Consider the following 26,086-nt stretch of genomic DNA (forward strand, 5'->3'; position numbering starts at 1 on the left):
TAAACATTTTTGATCTATTTAATTGCTTGAGAATAATTTGTTTAATTGGTACAATCGTTTAATTTTTATATTTAATTGGTAAATATTGTTTAATTGGCATCAACTGAAAGCAAAACAAAAGAGTCATATTAAAACATAACTGTCAATTTGACACTTTATTTTAAAAAAGGAAAGACAAAAATACAAAAAAACAACAAAAAAAAAAACTATACAAGAACTTGCAGCCAAACTTTCCCATACAAGGAAAAGATGCATTTCAGACGTCTCAGTCCAGTGCGGAGGTTTAAGGTCTGGGAGGACGCATGCCTGGAGGAGGAGGACCTGGTGAAACAAAGGACAAATTAAAAAAAAAAAGACATTTTTTGCATTTAAACCAGATTCATTTAAAGCAGTGGTCGCAAACCCATCGATCGCGATTGACTGGCAGATCGGTATCACCGTTCCAGTAGATTCAGAAAATAACAGGATGAGAACAAATGCATAACATCTCCATTTTTGTACTCATTTGTCTGTTATTTTCGGGATCTACTGGGGCAGATAAAGAAAAATACAATCACACCAGAGTCTGTAAATAGGACGATATGCCAGAGATGCTGAAGACAGACGCAAAGAGGAGAAAATACTGTACGATGTCACTCCAGATTAAACAGCATTTAGCCTATTGTTTGAAAACTGCAACATAATGGACAGAATTTGAAATCTGAGACTTCGTTTCATATTAAAAGTACCAAAGCACAATGCTTATTGCAATTCATAGGATGGGAGGCGTCCTTCAATGTTCAGTCCGTCAACTGAAAACAGGCTGGACTAATCGATTCTTGGGATTTAAGAATCGACATTTTCATTTTTTACCCAGCTCTACTATACAGACATAAGAACTACTAAAAATAACAAAGGCCAACAAAATAACATACCTCTCAGTCCAGGAGGTGGCGGCCTCATGCCAGGAGGCGGCATTCCCATCGGAGCTCCGCGGCCGGGCGGCATCCCCATCGGCGGTCCCATGGGCGGCCGCATGCCTGGAGGAGGACCCATCATACCTGCGGCAGAGGGAGACGTGAGCACGAGGGTGAACCTTAACCATCACGCCGCACGATGGCAGCCATGTGATTCTGAGCTCAGCGTAATCCTGCTACCACTCGAGCGGACTCGTCATCAGCATCAGAAACATTGATGTCATCACAGCTGTCGAATCAGCACAGCCGTCAGAAACACACAGCAATAGATCGAGAGACTCACCCGGAGGAGGCGCTCCTCTGCCCATCGGAGGAGGAGGTCCGCCCCGGCCCGGAGGATACTGCGTGGGAGCTCCGGCGATACTGGCACCCACAGCGGCGGCCGCGACCGTGCCTCGGCCCTGAGGGGTCATGACCTGAGACAGAGAGAATGACGGTTCCGTTTACATTCAAATGGCATAAAACGCAAAAATAAAATGTAAATAAACTGAATAGTAATTAGAGAAGTAGTAATCGTTATTTATTGCCATGTCAGCATTTACAATAACAAGAATTACATAGAATAAAAACCAAGAAAACAGAAAAATACAGAAATAGTTATTATACATGTTTATTTATTTATTTTTAAATAACTTTAAAATATTTTCTGGTAAAATCTTACAGAAGTCCCGGAGAGAATGCACTTCATAAAAATATTAAAACAATTAAATATTAAGATATAAAAGTGATAAATTATGAGCAAAAATATTTTAAACAAGAAATGAATAAAATTAAAATCAAACCATTAACTACAAGTCTAAAATGGTAACAAATAAAATTATTAAAAACAATTAACTAAGCAATTTTTAAATACATTTACATTAAAACATAAAAACTAAAAAAAATTGCATCACAATTAGGTGTTCACGAAAGTCTGTGGCATGTGTTAAATGTATAAAGTGTGAATGTGTAAAATACTTTAGGGAGAAAGTTGTTTATTCATGTACTCGTATAGATATAAATGAATAAATATTCATACTTGTTAATTTAGTGAAACACCCATACATACTGGAAAAAATAAATAACCCAAAAATCTGGCTATGACTCCCAATAAGACAACCACAAAAAAAAAAAAAAAAAGTTATTTTGCCAAGTTTGTAAAGTTAAAGTATTTATTGCACATTCAAACGGTTGTTGCATAGTTTTATCGCACTGCCAAATTTCACTGATTTTAACAAGAATTACATTTAATTGTCAAGTTCTAAAACTCTGAAACAACGGCCCACAATTGACAGCAGAAAACTAAATTCATCTCAATGAATTAAAAAAAAAAAAAAAAAGCAGCAAAAATACATTTAAATTCTATATGTAAATTGTGTACCTGCTGAGACGGGCCTCCGACTCCCCTCACGGGCCCAGCGAGTCCAGCGGGGGCCTGTGCCATCGGAGATCCGGCGGGAACGCCTCGACCTGCAGCCCTGCCGACCCCCGGACCTCCAGCAACTCCTGCCAGCGGCACTCGGGCGATGCCAGTCTGAGCGCACAAACACAGCACGTCACTCTCTGCACTCACAACACCACACCACTCATCAGACTCACAGCACACTCACGTCTTTAGGAGGAGGTCCTTCCACCGTCATAGAAACCAGATTCTCTCCTCGCAGCAGAACCAGACCCAGAACCCGCTTCTCCTCTCGCTCCGGCTGCTTGGAGTTCTTGGGTCTGTGAAGGAGACAGATAAGCAAATATTGATCCATGAATAAGGAATAAGGCCGTTGAATTCTTAAATAATGCAGAAGCGAAGCTACACCTCGAGTGTGCATTATTTTCTAAGAATTAATCGATCAGATGGTACATTTCAAGGCATTTGTCCGGTTTTTTGTAATTAAAATGCTATTGTAAGAAGGATGAGTTTCTTCTGCATCTCATCCAATGCTTCCGTTGCCGATTCCAAAACAATTTTCAGAGGTTTGAGCCGTTGATAGCAGATGAATACAGTTAATAACTTGAGTTATGACCTCAAGTTCATTTTTTTCATGAACAAAGCCTTTGTTACCTTGCTTGCGAGAAGTCGTGTAGTTTAAGTTGTTAAACTATCTTACTGCTAAAATCATCAGAGTAGCGCTAACATTAGTGCATGTTAACGTGTGTGCAAACTGTGTTGTGCTCGTCTGTGAGGGAGAGAGAGCAGGGAAAAGACAAAAAAAAAAAAAAGTGGGGCAAAAACATGGAATTTAGGCTGTAAAGACCTTTGAAATAACTGGCGAAGTGATATGAAAATGTGATGCGGTCAAGATCTGCCTGGAACTACGTTTATCGGGAGTTGCCATGAAAATAATTGAACACCTTAGAACGTCCGTCAGCCAATCAGATTCAAGCATTCAACAGCCCCAACAGAGTTGAAGGTTCACAAGGACTTACTTGATCTTTCTGAACTCGTCACAGTCGCACAGGATCAGGTTCATGTGTTTGTCGAACGCTTTGAACGTGCCAATGAAGATTCTGCCGTCCTGCAGGATACAGCGCATCCGGAAGTCGATGTGCTGCAACATCTTACTGCTCTTACCGACCGTCTGGAACACAAGCAAGAGGAAAGAGTTAAAAACAACATTACAGACACAGATGAATCATGAACCCTGGCCAGCAGATGCTGGTAGTGAATAGGACTTTTATTTTACAATTTAGTCTATTCAAGGTACACAAGTTACTCTTACTGTGTCCAATGTATTTTGGAGGCTTATTTCAAAAGGAGGAATAAAAAAGTTAACGTGAATACCTAAAGTATTGCAAATCTATTTATTAGAAAATAAAAGTACTATTGACCACGACGGAAATAATGGGCGAGCAAAATAAAAGTCTTCTTCCGGATTGCGCTGCAGTTAAACAGCTTGCTCTTCCTCACTGAAGCAGAGGGCAAATAACGTAAACAATAGACTTATACCGCTAAAAATGTGCTGTAAAACATAATTGATACGTTTGCATTCAGACTTGCGTAATTATGTACAATAAAATGGTTTAAATCGAACTCTGTGCTACAAGAGCAAACAAACGACGCTCACCATTAGCGCTCACTCATTCTGACGTTACTGACTGGATTTTACAGAAAGATTTCTGGATTTTGTTTCAGTAACAAACTATCATTTCCAATACGTTTTAAATCCCTCATTTTATTTGTTTTCGGCTGATCTTGGCTTAGAAAATCGCAAGCTGTTCTGCTCTGCGTATCAACAACGTAATGATAACGTAGACGGTTTTAATTCAAAATCTTCACTAAACAGCAGAAATATTAAGATAGCTGTTTAATCGTACACTAATAAGTCAAATAATGAAGTCTTACCATGGTTGCTGTTCGGATGGCTCCGATTAATATCGGATTCTGCCAAACAAGCTTTAAAAATTGACCCGCGAACCGCCGCTGAGTCCTTTAATGGAGGCGAAGCGGAAAAGAGTGCGACACGACAGGAGTCCGACCGGAAACACGGAACAAGATTTAAACGATCCGCTTCCGTCTACAGATCCTTCTGTGTGTAATTTCACGGAAAATAAATAAATAAATCAGGGTACTTTTATTGAAATAAAAAAGTAATGGCATACAAAATATGATCCAATAAGAAAACAAAAAACAGAGAGAAAAGAACATTATAACTCAGTCTTGATTTATTTTAAACGAAAAGCTCTCGTTTTTTTCTTTTTTTTAAATGTGAATATAGTAAAGATTATAATATTAATCAATATGAATATAATACTATAACTATTTATTTATTTATACTAATTTAATAATATTAATAGTGTATTTTCCCCCAAAATAACCAAGAATAGCCCGCAACAGAACACTGAATATTCTAAATAACATATTAATTTAACAATAAAAAGGGTACTTTATTATTATCAGTTTATTACTATTCTTTATCATTTCTATTACAAAGCATTTTTGTATATTTATTAATTGTATTTTTTTTCTCTGAATAACCTGCTGAATAAAAGGAAATTAATTTAACAGAATCTACTGCTTTTTATTTAGTCTTTTCATCTAAACTTGTTCATCATCGGGCATCGTTTTTATATTTAGAAACATGCTTTGGCAAACTGGTCATGTTAAATGTACAGAATAAATGAGAATAAAAGAAACAACACATTTTGTAATCTTTTTTTTTTTTTTATTCCTTCAGCTGAGAATAAATTGGTATTTTTATATTAATCATCCAACTGTACACATTCACTTAAGAAAAATAAATATAATTCAAATCATTAAACCCAGCTTAATTGATGTTAATGTTCCAGATCACAGGCTAGTTGTTACATGATTTACAGTGTTAAGAAAATAAAGAGGTAAGCCACTCATCTGGCCTCGACACAGTCAGAGCTACAAAACGCTGTAAGACATGACAACACGTAACATCAGAAGTGAGGCGTTTAGCTGGACGCTGTCCATCTCTGACCTTTATTTGTCAGTTCACTTTAAATCGAAATTAGAAAATATGACCTAAAATAAAGTGCCCTGTAACCAGACATCCTAAAGGAAACAGCAGACACCCATAAACCAACCCGATGGATTCAATTCATCACGATATGAACTCATCTACTGAGGAAAACAAATCACTGAATACTAAAAACCCTTTGTTAAAGAATCAAACTCATGTGTTGGAAAGAAATGCATATGACTCATATCACATTCATGATGGAATATCCTCTGCTGAGCTGAACACTTCGCTTTACTCCATTTGATAACCGTACGTTATTGTTTGTACATTGGTATTTACAGTCCTGGTTTTGTGTTTTGCACCTTAATAAGAAACAAAATCTTTGAAATAAACAGAATATCCATTATTTCAGTGCTAAATCTTCAGGAGAACAACAAATGCTGCAACACCTCGAAAACACACACACAAATGAATATCTTCCCAAAATAAAGCACATTTTCTTTAGTTTTGCACTAATTCCTCCCACAAATATTGTGATTTTTTTTCACATTAAAGGTATAAAAGGATCGAGATGTTTAGCTGCAGGTTTGATCATACTAAAACAGCTAACATTATAGCGTCAGTCGAGTGGTTTGTGAATGCAAGATTGATGAGAAAGTGAATATTTGTGAATATGTGGAGATGACATTAGATTGCATTTTTGGGCTATTGCTTTATGTTTATCCAACCATATGTGCATATAGGTCACAGCTCACCCGAAATCAAACTAAATTATATTTTGCATGAAGAACATAAAGCCCATTCTTTTTTTCAGTAATGACAATGAGATGTTCTTGCATTACAAGTCAATTTTAAGGGAAAATGTGCTTGATTTTCATGAAAGTAATGTAAAAACTTTTAATTTTCTTCATGCAAAATAATATTTCTACTTCTCTTGATTTTGAGGTGAAATATGACCTGGTGCATGTTTCATATTAGCTGTTATCACTCAGTGTTTTCGCTAATAAAGTGCAACCCTTTTCAACTGGTTTGTATGAAGGTACAGATCCACAGTGGCAATAAAAACCATAAGAAATTGTGTCTTGCACTCCTCTTTACATGTGTGCACAACAGAAGAGACTCATTCAGACACATTCCATGCAAACTCAATTTAACCAAGTTCTAGAGGAAAAGTCTGTTGCATGTGCATTACTACAGTGGAGGCGGGCGGCAGTCATGAAGAGGTTAATACGAGGGTCACACAGTGTGCATAGAGTGAGCCGAGGGGCGCTGCATTGCTGTGCATCCATCAGCGACTAAGGCAGGATGGTAAGAAAACCTAAGCTAATGGATCTAGAGCGTCTATCCCTCGTTCCCGGTTGGAAGTATGTTTGATATGACGGTGAAAGCTGTGTTGTGATGGAAAGGCGTTGAAAGACGCTGTGGTGTGCATGCATCACTCCTGGCCGAAGCCTTCCGTTTCCTCGATGGCAAACAGCAGCTTCTCCTTCAGCTGCTCGTAGCTTTTATAGGGCGGCAGATCCAGACGGTTAAAGCTGGTGGGGTGAAAAATCAAACGGAAAAACTGTGTTTCTGTGCATTTCAAAAAAGGCCTAATATTGCCTAATGTGACAATGTTGAGTTCAAAAGTATCAATAAAAACTATATAGTTGTTTAACAATTTAATTTCAAAGTATATATACACAAGTATCAGCTTTAAAAACAGCAGAAATCAGTATCAGGCATAAAATAAACTGAATAAGTCTTCAGAATCATTCATACAGTACATGTGAAAATGGGCTGAGAACTGAACAAATGGTTGTAATCTGATGTAGAGGAAGACTCGTGAAGACGTCTTCTTTGCACAAATGGCTGCCCAAATCAAAAATGCGACGGCATGCATCATATCTTGTGAGAAAGCTGTGACGTGCTGGAGCTAAACAGGCACTTCTTTTGGAATCAGCACCCAAAATTAATACGAAACAGGATTTCATTCAGATGCTGCAGAGCAGTGTTATTAACTATAAGAATGTTATATTTTTAGCTTGAAGATAGTAAATGATTTCATCTTGATTTTCATTGTAAGGAGGTCTGCAGAAGTGAATGAACTGCACACTGGTCATTTATGTTCATTGATGCAAAACCAGCTGACAAGCCAGATCATATCTGCTTTAATGCACAATACAATTTCCACACATTTAAAAGCCTATTTCTTATAACTGTTCGGTGTGAACAGGCCTTTAGTGAGTGCTGTATAGTCTACAGTATGATAATCAAATGTGACCCTGAACGACAAAACCAGTCTTAAGTGTCAATTTTTCGAAGCTTTCCATCGATGTATGATTTGTTAGGATCGGACAATATTTGGCTGAGATACAACTATTTGAAAATCTGGAATCTGAGGGTGCAAAAAAATCGAAATATTGAGAAAATAGCCTTTAAAGTTGTCCAAATGAAGTTCTTAGCTATGCATATTACTAATCAAAAATGAAGTTGATACATTTACGGTAAGAAATTTACCAAAAAATCTTCATGGAACATGATCTTTACTTAATATCCTAATGATTTTTGGCATAAAAGAAAAGTGGATAATTTTGACCCATACAATGTATTTTTGGCTATTGCTACAAATATACCCCAGCGACTTAAGACTGGTTTTGTGCTCCAGGGTCACAAATATGATTTCTGATCTTACCATGTGTGACTCCTCGGCAGCCAGTTTTCTTTTCCCACTTTCTCAATACAGAACTTTTGCGGCCCGTTGCTCCCTACAGAAATCACAACATACCGTCTAATAAAAAACACATTCTTTAAAGTGCAAGAGAAAGGACTGGCATTGCATTTAAACCAACAGGCTGTGCAGGCATTCAGCTCTCTGAGTGTTTACTTGCTTCCATACATTACAGTAGCAAGAGGAAGGTACCATTTCATTTTGATGAATTCTGAATACCTAATTTTACATATCTACTTGAAGTTAATATTAAAAAAAAAAAAAAAAAGACAAACACGTTAACATGTTCAAGGTTTGATGATGTTAATTATTGGGTCACATGACATGCAGGTAAACAAAATATTTTATCATTTTTTAGAAAGTTTTTTTTTTATGTTGATTTAACATTTTTATGATTGAATTAATTCTTCACTTTCCATCAAACATGTTAAACATCAGAGACGGAATTATAGTTTTTAATAATATTTTAAATTACTTGTTATTTTTATATTTTCCATTTTTATTTTTACAGTGCTTACACACATTCTCAAAACTTTGCCTCTTTTTATCAAAACTTTACACACAAATCCAAGAATGCCTCACATCTCTTGCAAAATGAAGCACTGCATTCAAAATATCACAAACACATCTCAAAAGCAAACATTTGCAAACACATTTGCCGTAATATTAATTCATGTTAGATTTGTGTGTGTTACATAGAGAATTGTGTGTTGTGTTTTGCAAAAACGGAGTCAAAGGCTGAGAATTAGCGTATGGTTTTACAGATTCGGTGTGTGCTTCTGCTGTTTGAGTGTCAGCTTTCAGAAACTGACCTATCGGTAAGCCCCGCCCCCCTTAGTTACTGTTGCTCCCTCGGACAAACAAACAGAGTTGCTCACTGTCTTTCAATGACAGCTGCAGTGTGAAAACCTTGCCCCACGATGTTTTTGCACAATTTTGGACACAGAAGGCCACCAAATGGGAATTAAATATTTCATGGAGGGATTTATAAAATATTTAAAAATAAATACGGTGGGTAACTTGAAGGAGGGTTTACAGATCACAATGCAAGCGGGAGAAGTCTCATATTACGGTCGGATGACAACATGCAGGATCAACACTGTTCATGTATCACAGGGTACGATTAAATTAATGTACATTTAATCAGTTTAATATGGAGAGGCACTGAAATGTAGACCTTCGTTTATGTGTTTTTGACCTACACTGTACAAGACGCGAGAACAGTCCGCTATTTAGGTTTGTACATTAGCATGGACTCACTAACTTTAACGTTTGCTAGTTTTAGCCAGAGATACCTTGCTAAAGCACAAGATGACATTAACGTTCTGCTTGAGCAGATGAAAATTGTAACTTAATGAGTGTATGACAACCTAAAAATTAACGTTTTTGTCTTCATTTGTATTGGGGTGAATACTTAGGGACATTTTGCTCTGTTTTGTTTGAATTCAGGAAATGTAATAAAATAAATGATATCGCCCATCCTCTCAGGATATCTGGAATCAGTGTTACAAGTACCGCAGGCACATCGTTTTTGCCTTTTTGAAGCATAAACCCCTCCGATGTTTCTCTATGGAGCTGAAACCTAAAGAGTTCCGCTCCCTGTGCAACTGATACTCGACTGCCATTGGCTAGTCTGTGTTCGAGGGGAGGGGCTTACCGATAGGTCAATTGTGTGACAAGAAAAGATTTTGTGTGCAAGCAGTTAAAAAAAAAACTGTAGTTCAGGGTTTAGTAATTTAGTTGGTTGTTTTTGCCTTTTTTATTATTATTTTTGTTTGTTTTACATGTCTACGTATTTTAGACATATTTTATGTCTACATATTTTCATTATTTTTATTTACATTTTGGTATATATTTGGTAATATTTTACTATTTTGATGAAATATTTTGCCAATTAGATGAAAAAAAAAAAAAAGTTAATAACCTGGATCAGAAGAGAAAGATACTACATTACAGTCATTTTAATATATATATATATTATCAATGATTTAGCATGACGCTGTCAAACTTTGACTCTTACCCATAAGGTCAGCGAATCCCCCGACAGGAAGTCGGCACGTGCCGGTCACAAACTGCAGCAGACGCATTCGCTTCTCATTGTCGATCTCCTTCACAAACTAAACACACACAGACAAGAGCTGCTGCATCACCAATACCAATATGAGAGGATCTCCACAGGTCAGGGTTTAATTTAACCAGCGGTGTGATGCTGAAGTGTGATTAACAGTCTAACCTGCCAAAACCAGACGATCTGTTTGCTGCTGCGAGCGTAGTGTCTGTAGATGGTGTTCCTCTGCCAGTCGCCCAGATCGATCTCCTGCATCCCGCACAGCATCACCTACACCACAATCACACGTTCAGAACAGACACAACACACTGTCTATGGCCTCATTTACACCTGATATTAACAGCAGACACAATATATAGTTGAAAATGTCTTGTGACATTTGGAGGTCAGAGATGCATTTGCACAAAAAAAGCCTTTGAATGTTATGAAGTGTAGTTTGTACCTCCAGCTCTTTGGCATCAAAGTATTGCAGGTACTGCTGCGGCAAGACCTCGTTAAAGCCCTCGAGAAATGCCTGAGTCTGTTCCTCAACCCCTCTGGACAACCTCCACTCAGCAACCAACCTGCAACATGTTTCATTTCACAATCACTCACTGATATTATGGCTAATATTGCTGTAACTATATGCTGTTCGTAAAGATTCAAAATGCATGCAATCTGAAAATAGGTTTATTATAATTATTTTATTATACAATTCATAATTATTTAAAAAATAAATTAACAATTATTACAATTAAAAACCACAACAACAATTAATCAATCTTTAGAATTCTCATTAGATATTTTTACAGTCCTAGTGGCTTATTTGTAAAAAATATATATTTTATATAGTATTTAATATTAACATATTTTATTATTTATTTATTTTAACATTAATTATAATAATTATAAATTATATTTATTATAAATTAACATTTAACATAATATTTTGAATTATTTATATAATTATATAATGCCATTATTGTATGTAATAAATGTAATTTTATAATTATATATGAAGAGTTTTGCAAAAACAGATAACTCCGTTTTAAAATGTTCAAAAATCATGTTTTTTATTATGTTATCATATTTTTATTGTGTAAACTAGCTAGTATTTTTAGTTATTTTTACCTAATCCAAATAGCCCAACTGCAGTTTGATTGAGATTAATTGGAATGCACAATGAAAAAACTGTTTTTGCAAATGATATATATCTTCATATATCTATTTCTCTCTCTCTCTCTATATATATATATATATATATATATATATATATATATATATATATATATATATATATATATATATATATATATATATAAATAAAAGCAGCTAACTTTCTTTGTAAATCTACAAAATATTTAAAATTATTATAATATAAAACAAATACATATATACAAATAATTAGAAATATTTTTAACTAATTTATCATTTAAAATATTCATAATACATATTCGTATTTTTTAAATATTTAATATACAATTATATAAATAATAATTCTAAATATGATTTTAAATTAAAAATATTATCTGTAATTTATCTGTGCTGTATAAATGAGTTTTTTTTACCTGATATACTCCTCTTTATTTTCCTCTGTCACCTGAATGTTTCCTCCATCAGGTTTGAGTTCATGTGTAGTGACTTCTCCCAAAATCTCCTTATCCACCGAGAAAAACATCTCCAAGCCACATTCCTCTATATTATTATCTCTATAGAAAAAACATTTCATAGTTAGAACCAATAATGATTCTTAATTTCCTAGTAATTCGTATCCCTAATTATCACAGTTGTAGTCCCCAAGCCCTCACTGTTGTCTCTTATCATCTCTGTAACCCATTCTCACTCACTTGATCCAGATGAGCGAGTTGTAAAACTCCGGGTCGATGGACTCCAGGTCTTTCAGAGCCAGAGGTTTGTTCAGGATGCGTTTATAAAAAGGCAAAGAGAAGCCTGTGTCTATGAATTTCCCATGAAACAGAGCCTATGTGAGAACACACAAATAATACTCAGAAAAGTTCAATGCATTTCAAATTAAGACACTTTAGTGTCTCCATTGTCCACGTCAGTTGTACCATAGCGATGAACCGGCCAATGAACTTGAAGTATTTGAGGTGGTCAGGGTTGATGGAGGAGGCGGGGTTAATCTGCAGGCAGTAGTTGTCTTTGCCGGCATACTCAAATAGACAGTACATGGGGTTCAAGACCTCGTGAGACAGCAGGAAGAACCATTCCCTATGACAGAAACACAACATTACTGTATACGTGTGCGCACATATATCAACTCAAGTCATCACTTCCTGTAAATAACGCAATATACCTGGCCACGCCTCCATAGTCAAGTCCCTCCTCTCCTGGGAAAATAATCCACAGTCTCCGTCTCAGATCTTGCGGATGGCAACCCATAATCTGAACAAATCAATACACAAGCATTTAACTTCTGTCTGCATGCCACATGATTACACAAGTAAACCAGAATTAACTTGTAAAATATGTACCGAAAAAGTGTACTTTACCTGCTGAAACGAGTCCTCGAACAGTGTTTTGCGGCTGACGTGGATCTTAATGTGCTGAGGCATTGCCAGTTGCTTTGGTATTAAAAACACATTTTAATATAAAATAAATCACACATGCAAATACTTTTTTGTTTGCTTTGGTACTATTTTCCTAAGCCTTTTATTTTACTCATCTCTAAACAGATCAAATAAATGCATTTTTTTCTTCAATTGTTTATGCATACTGTCAAAACAAAATCCCTTTTATCACACATAAAAACATTTTGCATAATTAATTTTGTATCATTTGTTATAAATTAATTATTGTAAATTAATTATCAAACCATTATTCTCAATAAGGATTATTATGTCTAATACATGAATAAAAAATAAAAAATCTAATTTTTAAACATGAATTTTCACTGACAATACCGCAAAAAAAGTTGAATTAACAGCCATTAAAATGACTCTGTGAAATGAATCATTTACAAGCCTAATGAAAGAACAATAGACAGCTTGATCAGTTTTGTGGAGTTCTGAAGATTAATGAAAATAGTGTCGAAGCAACTAAAAAAAACATTTTTAATTAATGCCACTTGTATGTGAGGTCCTACCTGACACCAGAAGCGGAAATAGTGCACTTTGGCTTTAAAGTCTCGTACGTATGTGATCTGAGGGCCGTTCTCACTGCAGGTTCAAAAAGACAGAAACAGACAATGAAACTACACCAAAACCTGACTGTAAAACATTAATACACGATATTATTTAAAACAACCTGCAGCTGCAGTTAACTTATGTGAAATATTTCTGTTTATGTATGGCATTTTGAATGTATGCATCTGAGAATGTCACAAAAGACCTTCTCTTTATATATCACGCTATTAAAAGGACTAACAGCGAGGATTTTCCTGTACGGGGATCGATGTACGTCGTTGTTCGTCTGTTGTGATCGACAAAATAGGGAATCCCATCCACTGTAAACCTCATCTCCCAACCCTCCGGCAAAGGCTTCTCATTCAACAACCTGACACACAAAAACATTAATTAAAAACAAACATAATACTGCATGTCAGTTCAGTGATTGAAAAATAACGTCATATAGTAAGGAGAGAGTTAGGGTTATTATAGTGAACTAAAAGTATCAAAAAATATTTTGTTATTTAAAATTAAGCTGAAATAAAATAAAATATAAATATTAGATGAAAAACTGAAAAAAATTAGAAATGTTGCTTTGGCAATTAACAAAAAATAAATACTAAATGGAAATAAATGAAAAAAAAAAAAATCCCAAACAAAACTGACAAAATGCATAAAATTTAAAATAAAATAGATAATATTAATAATTATATATATATATATATATATATATATATATATATATATATATATATATATATAATATTTATTTATATATGTATTTACATAAAACTAAAATAGAAATGTAAAAATCCTAACAAAAATTATATATATATATATATATATATATATATATATATATATATATATATATATATATGTATATATATATATATATATATATATATATATATATATATATATATATATATATATATATATAATTAAAACAAAAAAGATAAAGTGTATAAATAATTGATAAAACAACACTGGCAGTGGTTAGTTTGTGATTGCATCGCACCCTTGTGTTCGAGGGTCTTCCCATTGTGTGGATCTTGTAGGATGGTGAACAAAATACATCCTCCTATTACTGTCAGTCCGTTTCTCTGTGGGCCAAACCAGCAGACACACACAGGTTCAAGAAAAGAGAGCGTGAGCTGCTCTATTATGAGGGTAAAATGTGATTTCCTCTTTTTGCCGCATTAAATGAAAGACTGGTGACTCACCCCATCCAGGCGGCAGAGGACCCAGAGGGTCAAACTCTTTATTAGCTGTGGGCGCGAGCTGTTCCTGCAGCTGAAGAGATGAGCAGATAGAAAGAGCAAGGACAGCTCGGGTTATAGAGAAAATCCTGACGTGCTTTCATTTAAAATCCCTTGAAAAGAGTCTGACTGGCTGACTGTACTTCCTCTTTTATGAATGTACTCACTCCGTAGATGAATCTCTGGTTGAAGCGCTGCATGGCTCCCTGCAGCTGACTGCGCTGGTTCTGCCACTCCTCGTAGTTCCGGACCGACTCTAGTGTGGGTCTCTGCCATGAGGTGGTTCTGTTTATATGATCCACATAATACACACGGCCCATCGGGTCCAAACGACGCTCCCAGCTACCACAAAAAACACACAAGATTCTCTAAACAACTGCTCACTTTCTGACCTTGGGTTTTATTCACCGGTAATTTTTACATTTATAATACATTTTTAAATAATAATCATAATAATAACACTTATTGTTGTTATTATTACTATTTACAAATTAACAATGATCAGATTTCAGTATAATTATAACCGTTTCATTATAAGCATTTATTTTTGATACAAAGGTCAGAGGTAACAGGTCTGAGAATAAAAAAAACACAATAATAATATATACTTATTGTAACAATTAATATTAATAATAATAATAATAATGTGTAATTATTATTATTATACATACATAAATATACATACATAAAATTCAGCTAAAAGGTCATAAGTCAGAAAATAAAAATCTTTAGAAAGCATAAAAACAATAAAAAGCATGACATTTTAAAAAACATCAATAAAAATAAAATGACTAAACAGGCTTAAGATATACTAATCGAAAGTCATCTTAAATAATTTGGGTAAAAGTGGCTAAAAGCAGCGAGCTGTTCCTGACATCTTATGTTATACATTTAACCAGGTTATTTAATTAGTACATACTTTACACTCTTTGCATTCAATATGCAATTAAAACATATATAAGCAGCAAATTGATGAATCTGTAAAACTAAAAAGTGACCTCTAAAGAAGACAGCATGGTTACCCTGGTGGTAGCGGTTCTGGTCTTTCCCATGTGGTTCTTTTCTCAATGTGATCCACGTAGTAAACGCGGCCGTTCTGATCCACTCTCTGCTCCCAGCTACACATATTAACCAAGAAACGAAAAGAAAACATATCAGACTAAATCCATACAGGCTTGTTATTAAATAGTGTCTTCATTTTCACTCAGTCATCCTGACATTTAGCAGCATTAAGAGCAGCATCTGCTCTTAATAAAGGCTTCACATGGAATCATATGGGAGCTTAAATGATAGCTAGTTAATTAGAAAAAAACAGATCTAAATGTTTTTGATATCATGGGAACTTGCTTGTAACTTTCCTTCTCTGTAATTGTATCACGTACCCAGGAGGAAGAGGGGCGTTAGTGATCAGTGAAGCTCTGGGAGGCGTTGGACTGACCCTCGGGGCCTGGTTTGACCCTGAACCTGACCCCTGACTCTCCGTTTCTCCGTTCACACACACCCGTGGAGATGTTTCCGGGCTGGGAGCGCTGCTGCCGTGAGTGGGAGTCGAGCCAGCAGAGGATGCTAAAAAACAATGAAGGCAACTTTGCCTTAAAGGCTGCATTTACACTGGCACAAAAAAATCAGATTTTTTGCAGCATCATGTATGCAGTTTAATACAAAGGGACGAAAACCATCTTTTTCATGAGCATCTAACTGCCTCATCATAAAAAAAAAAAAATTATATTCCTTCACTTTTTCTGTTCTCTTACTATCCTTATCCCTTCCTGTCCTAGTTCTTACTACTTTGAACGATGACTGAAACCTTGTATAACAGGCACTTCTCGTAAATGTAAATGAAAGCCAATCACAGAGTACTGTTTTCATTTAAAAACATGAGAAAAAACAAAGCTTTTTAAAAGTTTTTTACATGCTTTCTAAACATACGGTTCTCTTGTGTGACACACGAGTGCAACAGTGATAGATGTCCCTCTAGAAAATGCGTTCTGTGTGAATGGCTTGGTTTCAGTTTTGACGTAAACAACATCTTCTCCACATTGATGTTCTCTTTTTTTACAATATTTTGAATGAATAATGCAGCATCGCCGCATCTAGTGGGTTCAAATGGATACGCTAACAACAACATTAAAACGTAACACTTAAATCGTCATCGCATTTCGTGCACCACTGATAAAGCTGCACACCTAATATTCCAATGCAGCGTTTTTGCATTCAAATTTGGATTTTTTTTTTTTTTTATTCTACGAATATTCAAAACTCAAATTTTTATTTGACAGCCCTAATGTAAACAGGCGGGCCAAAAAATTGATATGGCCAAAAGATCGGATCTGTGCGTTAAGACTTGCAGTGTAAATGCAGCCAAAGAAGCCTTAATTCCAAACACAAATGCTATGAAAATGCAGGATGTGAGTCCCTTGGTAATGTTCCCTACCTGTGGAGGAAGTAGGTTTATGCGGTGAGACGGGCGGCGGCCGCTGGGGTCGATGTGGTCTCAGAGCCCCTGCGGATGGAGAGGCAGACCCCGTACTTCCCACTGCGTGACCGTTGGGCAGCGGCACTTCATCAGCGATATCACTGGATGGGGAAGAATCTCGACTAGACCAACAACAAACATACACAAACGTCAAAATTCAATTAGTGCATAGACTGAGGTTTACTCAGCATGAGTCAAGAACTTAAAACAGGTGATTTTCAACTTAGACAATGGCTAAAAATATACATATTTTTTAACATCTAGAACATTTCTGTTTTCTGTGCATGACATATAAGCTTTATATTCCATAATTCAACTGCTAACATTCAAAAATCTGGCCATAATGTTTATGCATCTGATTAAAATTAAGTAAATTTGAATAAGAATGAATTATAGGCAAGGCAAGTTTATTTGTATAGCACATTTCATATACAGTGGTAATTCAAAGTGCTTTACATAAAAGGAAGTGAAAAAGTCATAAAAAAAAGTCACAACAATTATAGCTAAATAATTAATTTTACAAAAACATTCCTGCTATTTGTGCATGCCAAAGAATTTTTATATTCCATAATTCAGCTATTAATATTCAGTAATCTGGCCATCATTGTTTATGCCTTTTTTGAAACTGCATTAAACTGAAATAAAAAAAATAATTAAAGCTAAAAACAAATATTTAAAAAATACATCTTTTTTTTTTACATCTACAACACTGCTGATTTATGTGCATGACATAGAAATTTTATATTCCACAATTAATCTGTTAACATTCAATAATCTGGCCATGATTTGTTATGCATCTTCTTAAAACCGAATTAAATTGAAATAAAATAAATTACAGCTAAATAAAAATGTATCTGCTAACAACTAATATTCAATAACAGCAGCTAACTGAAATAATTAAGTTGAAGTACTAAAACTTAAATAAAAATAAATTGAATCTAAATAGAAATATTTTTAAAAAAATTAATCTACAGCATTCCTGTTTTATATTTCCACAATTCAACTGATAACATTCAATAATCTAGCCATAACCTTTATGCATCTTCTTTTAAATCAAAATAATAAGAGCAGATACATTTTTTTTTAGCTTTTATGCATCAATAAACTATGCATTATGTTCTATAAAATGTCAAGTGCACTGAGTAGGCAGTCAAGATATTTTCCCGGAGAACTAATTTCACCAAGAACACGACGGATTCAAGCTCTTTCTAAACATATTTTGGTAATATTCCCTCAGAAGTGGAATTGCAATTTTTATTTTACCTTCCTGCCATGTCCCCGTTCAGTTTGGAATCTCCATTTACAACAGCATCTGTGATTGAAGAGAAACAATACACAAATGTCACGTGTGGGAAATACATATTTTAAACAGGAAAGAATCTAAATCTATTAACTGCTGCTGAAAACAAGCCGAGTGTGTTTTGAAGGGATAAAGAAGGTCTCAACTGTGCTTTTGTTCCTCAGAAGCAAAAGTCTCGGGATCCACCTGCAGTCCATCCAGACACACCGAGAGATCTCCAACCACATCTGCACGCTCTCTGTCTGAACTCAGCTGCAGCGTCTGCACCACCTCACAGACTGAGACACACAAACACAATCTTTACAATAACACTACTTACAGAACTGAAAAATGAATGTTCCCAGCCTGTAAAAGCAGCATCCTGATTGATCAATGAATTTCCATGACATTTCCAGGGTGTATTGAATAAAAAAATTTTAATGAATGACTCATTCTGACTGAGTTATGAATAGATTCAAAAGATTTATTGAAAAGAACTGACTCACAAGAATGATTTGCTCACATATCAGGCATCACTGCAGTTTGCAAGCATGTTTTACCATAAGAATAGCAACATAAAGCTGATTAAATAAATGTAAGCTTTTAAAGCATATTCATAGAAGCTGACCTGGAAGTTAAATTGGCTTCACAAGGTAAACAAGCTCACAGTGACACTTCAGGTCACAGGAAAAGGAAACGTTAACCTGGTTGTGGGCTACTCAACGCCCTCAGATTGCATTCACTCAATCTGTGAGTAGTCACATGATTTCCATGTGACCAAATTATCTGAAAAGAGTCTTTGTTTTGTGCTATGAGTCTGTTCACCTGCCTTTCTCCATCACAAAGAGGCAATAAAACACAAAACAATCTAACATAACACACTACAGAGACCTGACTCTGAATAATGAGAGAATATGGAAACTCACTCTTCATATCGTTGGCTTTTAAGGTCTCGCTGACCTCCAGAGCGGCCATGCCCAGCAAAATGTCCGATTTAAGTGTCTGGTGACTCCAAACCCGGAAAATTAACTTGCTGAAAGGGGTGACGATCCTATAAGGAATATGATCAACAGAGCAGCGTTGTTACTGCTACATGAAAATAAAACTATTAAAATTACTATTTTATATAACTAAAATGAAGCTGAAATAAAATATAAATATTTAAGAAAATTTTTGAAATATTGCCTTAAATTTAAGTTGAAATATTAAATTATTAAAACTAAAATAAATATCAATTAAAACTAAAAAGAATATTATAAAACAATAAAAATTACAAAAACATTTAAAAAAATAATAAAACATAAATATTAATAAACAAAATACAATATTGCTTTAAATTTAAGTTGAATACTAAAATTACTAAAACTAAAATAAAAATAAAGCTTAAAAAATAATATAAATGACAAAACACAAAACAAAATTATCAAAACTAGAAATATAAATAAAGTGAAAATATAAAAATTAAAGCTAATTCAAAATATTAATAAATGCTATAAATGTATATAAATAATGGCAAAAAAAAATCATTACACTTTAATATTGTATTTATCATAATAACATTAATTTTTAGTCTAGAGAGAGAATATAAATATGACAAATATTGATCCTGGATCTGTTCTGTAACTCAGCAGCGACGTATTTCATTCTTACAAAGTGAGAGACTGTTTCCATTTGGGACTGTGAGTGTTGGTGCATTTCTCCGTCTTCTTGGACTGGCCGTCCACACACACCTCAACATAAGGACTGGGCCCAAACCAATTCTTCTTATTGTCCCGAAGCTTAGCGGACAGAACTGACAAAAGATGACAAATACAATCACAGATCTATTAAAAGTATAACAAGTATAACGAGTCAACAAATGTCTTGCAATAACATAAAATAGAGATCACTTTGTAAAGCTCACCTGTTATTTGAAGTTGAGCCTTCATTGTGTGGCCATTAAAAACACTTGTTGTGACTCAAATCTGAAATACACGAATAAATATATAGATCAATATTAATTCGGTTAAGTTTCATCATCACAAAAACTCATGAACTGAGATGCATCTCAACATGTAACAGCATTTGCAACCTATTTTACTTCTGTAATGTGGAACAATTACGAGCAAAACAGGATATGGTGTCATGTTGACTAAGCCAACAAAACCCACTGTCTTACATGGATTTTACTGGCTGATCTGTCACCAAACGCACTGTATCGACACATCTGATCCCTGAACGGTGTTGTATGTCGTTTAGTGCTGGTGTGTGATGCATGTCCTCGTTCTGTCTGCGCTAACAGCTAATCTCACAACAGAAGTCTGCAGTAACCCTTGGCAGATTACAGATGATGTAATTAGAGACTTCCACGTCTCAGTCACTACAGGAATCAGTCTGTCCACTGAGAGGAAGTGCTGATAAACAATACAGACATTTACAAAGAGCCCATTGACATTCTACTGATGAACCAAAGAGTACAAACTGAACTTCAAATCAATTATGATTTGGAACAAACTGTAAATGTCATGAAATGCTAACTTGTAAATCATTTTACTTCTTCAAGCAAGTCATTTCATCGGGAATCAAAAATAACTTTTTTTGTCCTTTTTTACTTGCTCTGCTGATATTTTCCACCGCCACAAGATCCTATTAGAATTTAATTCCATGCAAGCCTATTATATTTAACTGAAACCATAAATAAACCCATTTTTGTTACTTGAAGTAAAGTAAACCTTTTTTATTATTATTATTTCAGCTAGTTGTCAAAGCATAATTTTTGGATTTTAATTTAGTTTAACATGATGTACTAAAATAACTAAAACTAAAAAAGAAATGACAGGCTAAACTATACAGACATAAATTAAATAACAATAACTTAAAAATGACAAAAACACACAACAAAATTAGGGATGCACGATATATCGGCCACCATATCGGTATCGACCGATAAATGTTCATTTTTCTGTTATCGTTATCGAACCGATAAGAAAATTTGGCCGATATACAGAAGTATACACATTCTGGTTAGCACTACTTAGTTCAAGTTCACTTGTGAATTTGCGTCTTTTTGTATATACAAGTTGTAATATTATGTTTATGTTGTATAAACAGCTGATTAATCTCATATATGATGCGTTTCCTTGAGTTAAATAAGCTGCCAGCAAAGCGCTTCAGTTTAAACTCGGTGTTCATTCAGCTCTCAAGTTTCAGCGAACGCAGCTCGAACAGCAATGCACAACATTAATAACAATGATTGGGACTATCATATATATAATATTATAATGAGAATACTATTATAACAAAACGTTGTGAATTCTTTGGTCTAATTTGTCATGTTTCAGCGCATTGTTTCAGGATAAGCCAAGAGCGTGTCTCATCTTATTAGTGCATAACTTAGTTCAGGATCTTGCACATTTGCATCTTTTTGTGCATATACAAGTTATAATATTATGATTATGTTGTATAAATAATAAGCGCTTCAATTTACCAGTGTTCATTCAGCTCTCCAGCAGCGCTAAAACTGCATGCTGCTATTTGAAACAGTGGTATTAATTTAACATACTTCTTTTTCAAAATCATTGATATATGAATAATAACCACCACTTTTATTTTTGTTATAATTTTCATCAATAATATGGTTTAATTAAAATAATTTAATTGTCAGTGCAGAGGCTATTCCGTTTAATTTATCCACGGCACATGATTTTTTATTTATTTATTTTTTTACATGTAATGTTGTCCAGTGACTTGTTTGCATTATTTAAGCATTGCTTTATTTATTTGTAAGGCTGCATTATGTTTGATTTATGTTGAAGTGTTTAATGGTTTTTAATCATGAGACTTTTTTTCTAATCAGGCTCTCAAAAATTATATAAAAAATTGGATTTAGATATATCGGCCAACATATCGATTATCGGCTTTCATGTATAAAGAATTATCGGTATTGACCCAAAATTGTCATATCGGTGCATCCCTAAACAAAATTACTATAGATTTTAACTTAAATTATTAAAACTGATTAAAAATATTAATAAAAACTATAATAGCATCGCAATGATAATAAATTATTCTCACAATTTCAATAAAACTTCACCTTAGTGACATATTTACATCGGCAGAATTCACAAAATATATTTCATAATTAAATGTGTAATTTTTCCAGGCATAAAAACACGATTAACCATCTACTGCAAATAAAAAATACAATGTAGTGATAACACAATGCCAGCCCAATAGAGCAACTGACAGCTCTGATAACTGGCCTGATATTCTCCCACATTAGCCTGTCCATCTTTTATGTTTCATGTTGACTAAAAACCACTTTAAAGATATAGGCTACTTTCTATCAGCATAACATTTAATCTTAATAATCTTAAACTGGATCAAATGTTTTAAGAATAGTCATCTGTCATTATTTGCTCATCCACACATCACTACACCTGTATGACTTTCTCTCATCTGTGCAACACAAAAGAAAAATGTTCTTTATGTTCTTTCCCGTTCAATGAAAGTTAAAGGTTACTGGAGCTGTCAAACTCCAAGAACATTAAAGTAAAAGACGAGTCAATTTTTGTGAGAAATATTCTATTAAAAGTCTAAACTCTGTAAAGACGCCTGGTTAACATTCATCCATCAGTTCACCAGCGACACCAGCAGCAGAGCTGAAGGCTTTATCAATAAACCAATAGACTATTACTCATTAAAACAAGTTTGATATTCCTCTAATCCATCTTTAGTATTTTCTGGCTTAATTCTGCCTGCTAGTGTATCATGATAAAAGCTTACATCAGCACACAGTCAGGGGTTAGTTAACCACATGAAAAATGATGATGATTTTTAAGCACTTTATAAATTGACCAGCAATGATTTGAATAGTTCACAAATTAGCACAGGAACTGTTGAACGACTGTGGTTTCACTTTTAATAAGGCAAGACACTACAGGCAAAATCATTGTTTTTTCATGCACTGGCACATTTTGAGATTTTGACCTATTTTGTTTGCATAACATGTCTTCTTTCAGAATAGTAGAAAGAAAACATCCAAACTAGACATTTCAGTGCATCTGTGGATTCCCAATACATATCTCACTTACATACAACAACTTGACAGTTTTAATCCTATCTGTAGTTCGACGTGTTTTACAGAGGGGTTTGTTCATATATCATTCACCCAATTTATATAATTAGCTTTTTCCTAAAAACATGGTAAAAATGTATTTTTATGGCTGTTGACAGTATTTCCGGAGTGATAAAAAAAAAAAAAAAAATTCCAAAATCCCCTCTGTAAATACTTTTAACTCTAATGTGTCAACATAAGTGAGCCTGGCTTTATCCAACGTTCAGGTTTCTGTTCTAGAAAAGTATGCAAATGAATACACATTTAATTAGATAATGCCTCATTTGCATTTGTAAACATGAGATTTCAGAAAACTTGCAAATGAAGACTGTCTTAATGTAGTTAATTTTTTACCCTGTTCAGCTGTGGTGTCTTGTCTTTTTTCAAAATATCAAGCCATTACAATAAAGCACTGTGATTTTACCACGGTATATCAGATGGTAATAGCATGATACGTTGACACATACCACAGAATTCACAATCCCATGCTATTCCAAGCATCTTGGAGTACTATGTAAATTTCGTGGCAGATAATTTTTCATACCATGGTTGTCAGATACTTATATATACACACCATCACTGTGTTATGATAAGTGTAGGGCAGTAACTAGTTACTAGTAACTTAGTTACTGTAATATTATTACTTTTTGCAGTAACTAGTAGTCTAACTAATTACTAATTAATAAGATTTCAGTAATAATATTACAGTTACCATCCATAAAACAGCATAGTTACTTTTGATGCCTCAACCCCGCTGATTTAAAATCCAACAATCAAATAATTCCTAGATTTATTTTCATAATTTTCATGACTCGCACATGCATGTGATGTCCCCAGTGCAGCAGGCAAGCTTGGAATATGGAAAAGCTTACATTCACCAGCTAGAAATATTGCATTATATTGATTTTGTCAGGAAAAAGACGATCTGAACACCACTGATGTGTAAATTGCGGCTTTACTTTACTCTGGCATCACTCTGATCAACATGTGGTACATTATATTACTATAATTAAAAACGTTTTGGAAAATTAAACAGTTTCTTACAAACTTATGTGATTTGATAAAATACATAATGAAATATAATCATATACAGGTAACGGAGAAATTCCAATTAGCTTCAAGCTACACATGACAATTAATGAGATGAATACAACACTTCTCCTTGAATGTCACTATCAATCACTATTGATTGTTTGTAATAACTTCTGACTGCGATCCAATGTGGATTTCGGTCAAATTATGAGGAAGAAATATGTTGTTAGTAACATACAAGACGAATTTTATGTGGAAGATACACCGTTATAACTTCTGTGGGGCGTGAAGAAAAAGTAATGTAACTAATTACTGTTGCCAGAAAGTAATAAGTAAAATAACAATATTACTTTTGAAAGGAGTAACTAGTAAGGAGTAATATATTACATTTTTTGAGTAACTAGCCCAACACTGTGTTATTATGATACAGTAACAGTACTTACAGAAGTGGCGTCACGTAGCGTTTCTGACTGACGGTGTCGCAGCTACAAAAGTCTGCAGGACGTTTATGACTCAATTAAACACATATATGTCTTGGAAACTAATACTGATAGTTTACAATCGTTCCAGACTATAATTTACGTATATTACTTAACGAGCTGTCAAAACATCACCCGCCACACAGTCTAACAGTCAGTCACCGGTCAAACGAGCTAACGCGTTATCAAAACACGGCTGTTTTTCTTCCATGTTGTCCTCTATACGCGTGTGTCACTTATATCTTACCGTCTTATGATCGCGGGAAATGTTTCTAGATCTCGGTTTTAACGGGATCCGAGGTCAACTTCCCGTCGTTTGAATAAACTTTGCTCCATCTCAACCGGGAGACCAAAGGTCCGCCACCAGCACCGGCGCCATGTCAGAGTGACGTCACCACGCGACCCCGTCACGTGACGCGACGTGCGTCCATTCGGATCATGTTTGTTTGTACAGGGCAGGTGTGTACATTGTGTCTTATTTTACCCGTGTAAAGCCTGAAACATCAGGTATGCGCGTGAGTACTTTAGAATGAGCGGGGAATGGATTTATTAACATTATTTAAGGGCTGTTTTTCCACGAGATGGCGCTATTTGTCAGGGCAGGTACCATGGTATTCTTTTCTTTTGGAAAACATTGGTAATCATGTCACAGTGATGGTATTTTCTCGTATGGTACTTTGAAATGTAAGCCAGTACTATAAAACAAAAACATTGTATATTTGTTATTACTACGGTACATGCCGTTTTTGTACATACACCATGGGCCGCCATAGGGGTTTTTGCATATATTACCAGTGAGTACCATGGTATTTGTCACATTTTCTGAAAAACATTGGTATACTATGCAAATACATTGAATATGTGTTTTATTATAAAGGTGGCTCTCAATAAATTGTGGCCCTTAGATGACCTGTGGACATACTGTTTCATTATAACTCATTTTTATTTTATGTTTATTTATGTATTCATTGTCATATTATGTCATATCATTTAATAAATTGCTGCAAGTAACATAAATGGATTTGTCCTAGCAAAAGCGAGTCGAGGGAGTGATGTCCATTGAGTTACTGCTGGACCAATCAGCATCCGAGGAGGTGGAGAGACAGAACAAGAACTTCCTCGGTGGCTTTTGGTAGTCTGAATCATTTCCGCGAATCGGTTCGTTCGGAGATTCGTTTCAGTGAAGTGTTGCGATAAAAAAGATGCATCGATTCGTTTTGTC

General features: G+C 34.7%; 2 protein-coding genes across 3 annotated transcripts; both read right to left on the reverse strand.

Annotated features, from left to right (window-relative positions):
* Positions 1–140: 140 nt before the first annotated feature.
* snrpb (small nuclear ribonucleoprotein polypeptides B and B1) lies at positions 141–4,431 on the reverse strand. Its single transcript, XM_058777831.1, has 7 exons — positions 4,273–4,431; positions 3,357–3,508; positions 2,546–2,657; positions 2,317–2,469; positions 1,240–1,372; positions 915–1,040; positions 141–321 (listed from the first exon to the last, which is right to left on the reverse strand). The coding sequence occupies exons 1-7, from the start codon at positions 4,273–4,275 to the stop codon at positions 284–286; spliced, it is 717 nt and encodes a 238-aa protein (XP_058633814.1). The 5' UTR covers positions 4,276–4,431; the 3' UTR covers positions 141–283.
* Positions 4,432–5,078: 647 nt separating this feature from the next.
* Positions 5,079–25,290, reverse strand: itcha (itchy E3 ubiquitin protein ligase a). 2 transcript variants are annotated; one of them, XM_058779687.1, is made up of 24 exons: positions 25,112–25,290; positions 20,162–20,222; positions 19,909–20,050; positions 19,185–19,309; positions 18,426–18,557; positions 18,243–18,291; positions 16,938–17,101; positions 15,886–16,069; positions 15,526–15,621; positions 14,671–14,845; positions 14,468–14,537; positions 14,263–14,347; positions 13,501–13,629; positions 13,220–13,292; positions 12,627–12,698; positions 12,431–12,519; positions 12,186–12,345; positions 11,961–12,094; positions 11,682–11,822; positions 10,577–10,697; positions 10,300–10,404; positions 10,087–10,183; positions 8,031–8,103; positions 5,079–6,891 (listed from the first exon to the last, which is right to left on the reverse strand). In XM_058779687.1, the coding sequence occupies exons 2-24, from the start codon at positions 20,184–20,186 to the stop codon at positions 6,792–6,794; spliced, it is 2,541 nt and encodes an 846-aa protein (XP_058635670.1). In that variant the 5' UTR covers positions 20,187–20,222; positions 25,112–25,290; the 3' UTR covers positions 5,079–6,791. The 2 variants fall into 2 exon arrangements, with proteins under 2 accessions (XP_058635670.1, XP_058635671.1); XM_058779688.1 differs by lacking the exon at positions 25,112–25,290 and adding an exon at positions 24,829–25,068.
* Positions 25,291–26,086: the final 796 nt, after the last annotated feature.

Source organism: Onychostoma macrolepis, chromosome 06, assembly GCF_012432095.1.
Source record: "Onychostoma macrolepis isolate SWU-2019 chromosome 06, ASM1243209v1, whole genome shotgun sequence".
Lineage (NCBI taxonomy): Eukaryota > Metazoa > Chordata > Actinopteri > Cypriniformes > Cyprinidae > Onychostoma > Onychostoma macrolepis.